We start from the raw sequence: 7,534 nt of genomic DNA, 5'->3' as shown, positions 1-7,534 counted from the left end.
ACTATTATCTCCTTAATCTTCTTTCAGATCTAAGCAAAATGTCACTCAGAAAAATACTCTTGGGTGATGCTGACACCAACCTGCATTTGGATGTTCTATCACTGCTTCAGGAGTCCAGAGTCCAGCCTTCACATAGCCCCTCTTTTCCAGAGTTATGAGAAAGCTTTCATCTCCAATTACAACATCCCCACTATCCAGACGTTCCAATATACCCTAAAGAAAATAAAGAACAGTCACCAAAACTCTCCCTGCCCATGCCAATTTTTTCCTAAAAGCAGCTTCTAATTGTAGGTAGTGTATTCTTTGAGTTTGAGTTCTATTAAAATAATCAGTTTCTAGTAGTAGTTCAGAAGACTGAGCGTACTTTATTTCTTGGTCAATCCAGGTACCTGTTTGGTGCAAAGTGTTGTGACTACTTTTCTTTCTAATAACATTAGTCTGAGCCAAATTACAGTGAAAATGCCAATTCCATAATAGATATTTTGGTTTTTCACATGCTAGTAGGAGACACTGCTAGTTGCCTAACTAATATGTGTTCTCCCACTTCTTTACTGTTTTCCTTACTCTTTCTCCTTATGGCAATGGGAATGTTTATCATATGAATGTCCCTCCTTTGTATATTGGAAGCATATAACTTGTTCTAAGTCCACAGATCCAAAGCTAAAGGAGAATTATGCCTTAGGACCCACCACACCTGTATTTGATTTTGATAGGATCTTGTACTTAACTTTTGTTACTGAAATGATTGAAGTTTTTGTGATATTGGGATGGAATGAATGTATTTTGTATTTGGAAAGGTAATGTCATTTTGGGGTCCAGGGGGTGGAATGTGCCAGTTTGAATGTATTGTGTCCCCCAAACGCCATTATCTTTGATGTAGTCTTGTGGGGCAGACATTTTGGTGATGATTAGATTTGCTTGGAATGTGCCCCACCCAGCTGTGGGTGATGACTCTGATGAGATATTCCCATGGAAGCACGGCCCCACCCATTCAGGGTGGGCCTTGATCAGTGGAGCCATATAAACGAGCTGACTCAAAGAGAAGGAACTCAGTGCAGCTGTGAGTGATGTTTTGAAGAGGAGCAAGCTTGCTAGAGAGGAACATCCTGGGAGAAAGCCATTTTGAAACCAGAACTTTGGAGCAGACGCCAGCCGTGTGCCTTCCCAGCTAACAGAGGTTTTCCGGACGCCATTGGCCATCCTCCAGTGAAGATACCCGATTACTGATGTGTTACCTTGGACACTTTATGGCCTTAAGACTGTAACTGTGTAGCCAAATAAATCCCCTTTTTATAAAAGCCAATCCATCTCTGGTGTTTTGCATTCCGCAGCATTAGCAAACTAGAACACAGCCAGAGCAAAACCTTCCGTGACCCGCTCTCATTTGTGCTCACTCCCTTCCTTTGGGTCCTGCTTAACTTCATATACTCTCCAATCCTGCATCCATTACACTTCACTGTGGTATCTGGCTACTTACTCATCTCCTTTGTTTGGCTATAAATGCTTGAGGGCAGGTGATGTATCTCGTTTGTCTATGTCCCTACCACCTCATACAACAACCAACAAAGAGTAGGCCCTAAAGAAACTGTCAAGAGTTACCAGAGAGACAGGATCTTTTGAAAATGTCAGACATGTATATACTAGAAATGTGTTCCTAGAGAGAGAAAAAATGATACTTTCTAACAGAAAATTAGCTAGAGTTTGAAGAAAATTATTGTGCATATTTTGACTGTGTCTTCATGATGCAAAACAAAGATAAGACATTTTCATCTTTTATCTAAATGTTGCTCCAACATTTTACATTTTCCAGTTTTCTAAATGGCCATCAGCAAAATAACTAAATTAGCAAAATTTGAATTCAGAGCATCTTTTTGCCCCTCCTTCAATGTCATATTTACTGCCTCAGTTAATTTCTAAACCAGTATAATCTAAAGATAGTTCTAAAGTGACTGCCAAACAGAGGAACACGTAAAATAAAGAGCAGTGTAAATTAATTCGCAGTAATTTATATTTTCATTACATCCTCCTTTTCTCTTTGGCAGTGAACCTGCCTCTGGTCTAATACTGAGCTTCGTGGTACATTTATACCTTCCTCTCCTTTTTTTCAGATATCAACATCTAAGACCTCCAGATTTAAGGTCTGGCTACAGGAGAACTCGATTCACACATAGAGAGGAGATCAACTTCACTCTGTGGCAGGCGGAGACCAGACGACCCAATCTGCCTAAAATTATCTCCCTATCTGCCTGAAATTGCCACCAGGGCTGCTCTTTTGGATTAAAGAACTAATTGGAGGTGTTGTCTCTGGCAATTAAATGAATTGTTAAAATGTACCAGTTAGCAGAGGAGAGACGTGAGATTAGCTCTTTCCCACTAATGCCTTAGCTCCTTGGTACACATTAACATGGATTAGTGTATGATGATACATGATGTATAATAATATTGGTGCTGCAAGGGCAAAGGCCCCAGAGAAATGGAACAGGACTGCCTATTTTTAAAACCTTAAAAGTAATAAAAGATAAAGAACTGTAAAAGTTAACAAGGCATTACAAAAGCTTAGAGAAATAAATCACCACAATGTTCTTTACTTCTTTAGCCTTTTATTACCCTCATTTTCTCCAATGCACATATTTTACAATCAGAAAAAACATCCAGAAGCATGTTTTTTAAAAACCTATATTCTACATCTTACGTAACTATTACTATTGTTGTATCCTTCCTTACAGTGTATCTATAAAAACTGCACACAGTGGAGGTCAGCCTGTGATGTAATATTATATCTCTGTTGGTCTTTTCGTATTGCCAAAGCACCCTGCCTGCCCCATACTTAGTTCTTTAATTGGCTGTCTAATAACTTAAGTGGATGAAAATGTATTTAGTGAACCCTTATTGTAGGGCATCTTGGTTGCTCCTGACATTTTAGTATAAATAAATTAGTGGTGTACATTTCCATTTCTATAACACCTCCCCCCCCATTCTGAATTACGGGGTGCAGGTGGGTTGCTCTGAGGGATCCTGGGGATGGCCTGCATCCAAGTTCAAGAGCTGGTGAGGCCCGCAGATCAGGCTGAGCGAAAGGGGCCGCCGAAGCCGCAGGGCTGCCTGGTGGGAGGAGGCAGTGGGGTCCCTGCGCATCTCACCCCTCTCTGCGGCTCTGGGAGTATCCACGCCCCGGACTGGTTTTAGGGCTCCCCGCGCGGTTCACAAGGCAAGGCTATGTCCCTTCTCCAAAACGTGCGGGAAACTCCCACAAACTCTGGGGCCCAATAAACCCGAATTGCTGCAGTGCGGGTCTGCTGAGGATAGAAAATGGGAGCTCAGCCTCTGGAGTCCAAAAGCTAAACTTCAAATCACCGCTCCACAATGGACTAGATCGATGGCCCTTGAGCTGACTCGGGCTGACTCTCTGAGCCTCAGTTTCCTCACTTGTAAATTGGCGGGTTGTGCACAGGAGCTAATGCATGTAAAGCACTCTGCACAATGCCGGCAGTTAGGGCTCAAAAGTATTACCATGATCGTCATCTAGTCTTCACACCAAGGCGGCATCTCATCCCGGCTCTCCCGTTATCAGGGAAACGGGCGCAGAGCCATCAGGATGCTTTGCTCAAGGCCTCAGAGCCGTGGCTAGGAGCTGAGTGGGGACTTGAACTCGAGTCACTGGGAATCTGGAGCGAGGAGGGCGGAGTCTTTCCCGGAAACTCCCGGAAACTCAACTTCTTGGTCCCCGGGCCTCCGACTGGTGCCATCTTCCCACGGCTTCGCCGGCATCTGGACCCCAGGCTCGCCTGCCCAAGAGCCCGCCCCTCGCCCGCCCGCCTCTCGTCCCGTGGGAGGGTCCGACGTCGGCCCGGTGGGCCCGGCGTGCACAGGCTGCGGCTAACTTGGGAGCAGGTACCCGCGCCCTCGGCCTTGCCATGCTGCGTTCCGGCGCGCAGCGGCTTGGGGGCCTCCGGCGGTGGAGTTTCCAGCTGCGGGGCGCGGAAACCCCGCGCTTCCCTTTCCGCTCGCGCTCAGTCTGCGCCCGGGAAGGGTGAGTGCAGGCCCGGCCCGCACAGCGGCCGGCGGCCGGGTGGCTGCGGGATGCGAACGAGGGACTGAGGACTTTCCTGCGATCAGGACCACTTAGGCCTCGGGGAAATGAGCATCCCGTTTTCTTCTTGAATTAACTGTTTTCTTTTCCATGCACAACAGTACAAATTGAAACAGTATCAGAGGTTCTAGGTGCAAAGTCCCTCTTGCCCCAAACCCTTTTGCCAGTCTACGCTGTTGATTTTCTTTTCTGTATCTTATTCCGAGATGATCCATGCGTGGACAAACGTAACTTTATAGATCTTCTTTGGCTTACTTACACCTTTTTTTTTTTTTTTTTTTACAGTTATCATTGCGTCTTGAAGATTGTTCCATATCAGCACATATTGGCTTGCCTAATTCTTTGTAACAGCTGCATAGTTTTCCATCCTGTCAATATTCCACAATATAATTAACATTTCGCTTGTTTCCAGATGTTTGTTACTGTAAATAATGTGGATGTCTTTGAGACTTGTGGGAGCTATTTGTAAATCTATTTCTGAAAGTGAAAGTGTGCATTTTAAATATTGGCAAACAGCCAAATTCTTCTCCAAATGTGTAGCACCAAGCTGTATGCCCACCAGCAGTGTATCTGTTTCCCACCTTTTACCTGACACCAAGAGTAGCAAACTTATTGATCTGTGCTAAATCTGATAGGTGGAATGGAACGTCCTTGTTTTAATTTGTGTTTATTTAAGTGTGAACAATGCTGAGCATCTTTTGACTTCCTTATGTTGATATATTATTCCAGGTTGCAAGGTAAGACCTCAAATTATAGCAACACTCAATGTTACGAGTGGACTCAATTTTTATTTTACATTCTGTGACCTGAAATTCTGGAATCTGAAGACCTGGTTCTGTGTTCCGTCAATCCATCTGTCCTTTCACTCAACAAATATTTACTGTCTGTCTGTGAGTGCTAGGCTTGTGCCTGATGCTGGGGATACAATAGCCATGAAGTGAAAGTTCCTGCTCCATCACTTACAAAGACTGTGACCTTACAATTCTGAGTTTCATTGTCCTCATCTATAGAATGGGGATATTAATACATGTTCTGCCTAACACACAGGATTGCTATAAATATTAACTAAGAGAATGTATGTGAAAGTGCTTTGTAAACTGTAAAACATCACATAAATATTTGCAAGAATAATACCTTTATCTGGTGAAAACTGAAATAGAAATTTGACACATGAACTAATCTGTTTAGATCCAATTAGACAAATTACCTGCATAATTCAGGCCAATTGAAAATATATTTTGAGGTCTTTATTTAGGAGGCTATAGTCTTGTATTGAGCAAATCAAAATCCAGATGATTTTATTCCTACAGTGTGTTCTTTATATGCCCAACTCCAAACTATCAAGAAGATATTTTATTTTGGAAAGCAGTTAGAGAAACACTCAGGTAATTTAAAATTTTCCATTTCTAGTAGAAAATAGGCAATTTGTTTTCTTTTGCATGCCTCTACTTTATTTGGTTTCTAGTATATTTACAACCATAACCAATTACTTCCAAAAGGAATTTAAGATAGTTATCCACAAAAATTACAAACAATATACCTGGTCTGAAAGTCATTGTGGCATGCTGAACAGAAGGAATAAGACATTCAATAATGCTTTATCTTATATTACCTAATTGAAACTTTAACACTCCATTCCACAGGTGAGGAAATTTTGAGTCCCTTGACTAAATTTCCCTAAAGTAGCTAGCCAATTGGATTGGGGTCTCAAACCTGGGCTTTCTTATCTTCAACTCCTTATTCTTTTTGTTTCACCCTGCTACTGCCCTGAAAGAAATCATATTTCTTTCTTTTTGAACACAAAAAAAGAACCTTTAAAATTGCTATTGCTTGTCACCATTTTAATGGTTTCAACCAAAGTACAAGATATCCCCAGACCTTTTAAAAATTTGATTTCTATGCAAAGTAGTCAGTAGTCATCAGTACATTATTTTATTTCTTATACAGCACAAAAAGAGATGACAGAAGTCATTTAAAAATCAGTTAAACAAAAGTACTGGAATGTATTGTGACACCTGAAAGTAAGAAAGTACTCAAAGAACCATAAGCATGTCTGAAGGACAAAGGAGTCAATTTGAAGAACCTCTTCCTAGCCAACTCTGGGGAAATTTGGCATTCATGAAGGATAGTAATGAATTATAACTCACTGGAATAAAATAAATACCCGCAAGTTCATTCTAACATAAACAAGACAAGCAAACAGGAAAGAAAGGAAAGTGCTCCCTAGAATGCCAACTGATAAATATAAAAATCATCGATAGATGCTAAAACCACTCAGTGAAAGCTTGATGAGGAACAGGATATTTACATAGTCTAAAAGTATCACCCCATCTATTACTTATAATTGGTAGTGGTTTGGAGATGTATGTACCCCAGAAAAACATGTTCTTAAACTTAATCCATTCTTTTGGGTATGAACCCATTATCAGTAGAAACTTTTGATGAAGTTTCTTTAGTTGAGGTGTGGCCCACCTCAATCAAGATAGGTCTTAATCTTATTACTGGAGTCCTTTATAAATGGAGTGAAAATCAGATAGACAGAGGAAAGCCACAGAGGGAGCAGGCAGAAGCTGAACATCAGTGGAACCCGGAAGGGAAGGGAGAGACCAGGAGATGACACTGTGTGGCTTGCTATGTGACAAGGATTGCAATCAGCCAACCCCAGAATGCCACAGTCTTTGGGGAGAACACATCATCTTGATGATGCCTTGATTTGGACTTTCTTTTGCATGATATTTGCTTAAGCAGCCAAGGAAACTAAAACATAATTCTTTATAATTACTTTACAGTGGCTAAATCTGACAGACATCACCTAGCCAAGTCATCAAATATAGCACCAAATATGGGGACAAACCAACATCATATGCCTTATTATAGTATGGTCTGGGAAGGACACACTATCACTTTGGTATTTTTGCCAAAAATGCTTACCTGCATTCAGTCATGAGGAAATACCAGGCAAACTCTGAGTGAGGTGCATTCCACCAACTAGCTTGCCAGTATTCTACCAATATGCTTCCCCTGACTAGGGAAAAATATCATTTGGACAACTGATTAAATTTGAATATGGGTTGTAGATTAGATAATAATATTGTATAATGTTAACTTTCTTGAGTTTTGATTACTGTGCTGTGGTTATATAAGAAAATGCCCTTGTCCTTAAGTAACATGCTCTGGAATATTTAGAAGTAAAGGGGCATGCAGATATCATGTTCTTTTACTTCTAAATATTCCAGGGCAAGTTTCCTCGTGTGTGTGTGTTTATGTATGATACACACACACACACACACACACACACATACATATATATATATAATATGCAATATATATGAGAGAAAGAATGATAAAGCAAATTGATCAGTCTGGATAATGGCTATATGGGAGTTCCTTGTACAATTCTTGCAACTTTTCTGTAAGGTTGAAATCATATTAAAATAAAATGTC

General features: G+C 41.1%; 1 protein-coding gene across 1 annotated transcript in view; it reads left to right on the top strand.

Moving 5' to 3' along the window:
- Positions 1 to 3,705: 3,705 nt before the first annotated feature.
- DMGDH (dimethylglycine dehydrogenase) overlaps positions 3,706 to 7,534 on the top strand; it is a 107,924-nt gene continuing 104,095 nt past the window's right edge. The window contains 1 exon segment of the mRNA XM_037801414.1: positions 3,706 to 4,030. Within this exon segment, the coding sequence (XP_037657342.1) occupies positions 3,915 to 4,030 (116 nt within the window). The 5' untranslated portion in view covers positions 3,706 to 3,914.

This window comes from Choloepus didactylus, chromosome 13 (assembly GCF_015220235.1).
Source record: "Choloepus didactylus isolate mChoDid1 chromosome 13, mChoDid1.pri, whole genome shotgun sequence".
Classification (NCBI taxonomy): domain Eukaryota; kingdom Metazoa; phylum Chordata; class Mammalia; order Pilosa; family Megalonychidae; genus Choloepus; species Choloepus didactylus.
The sequence above is the reverse complement of the archived record's forward strand: the minus strand, read 5'-3'. Positions and strand labels throughout refer to the sequence as shown.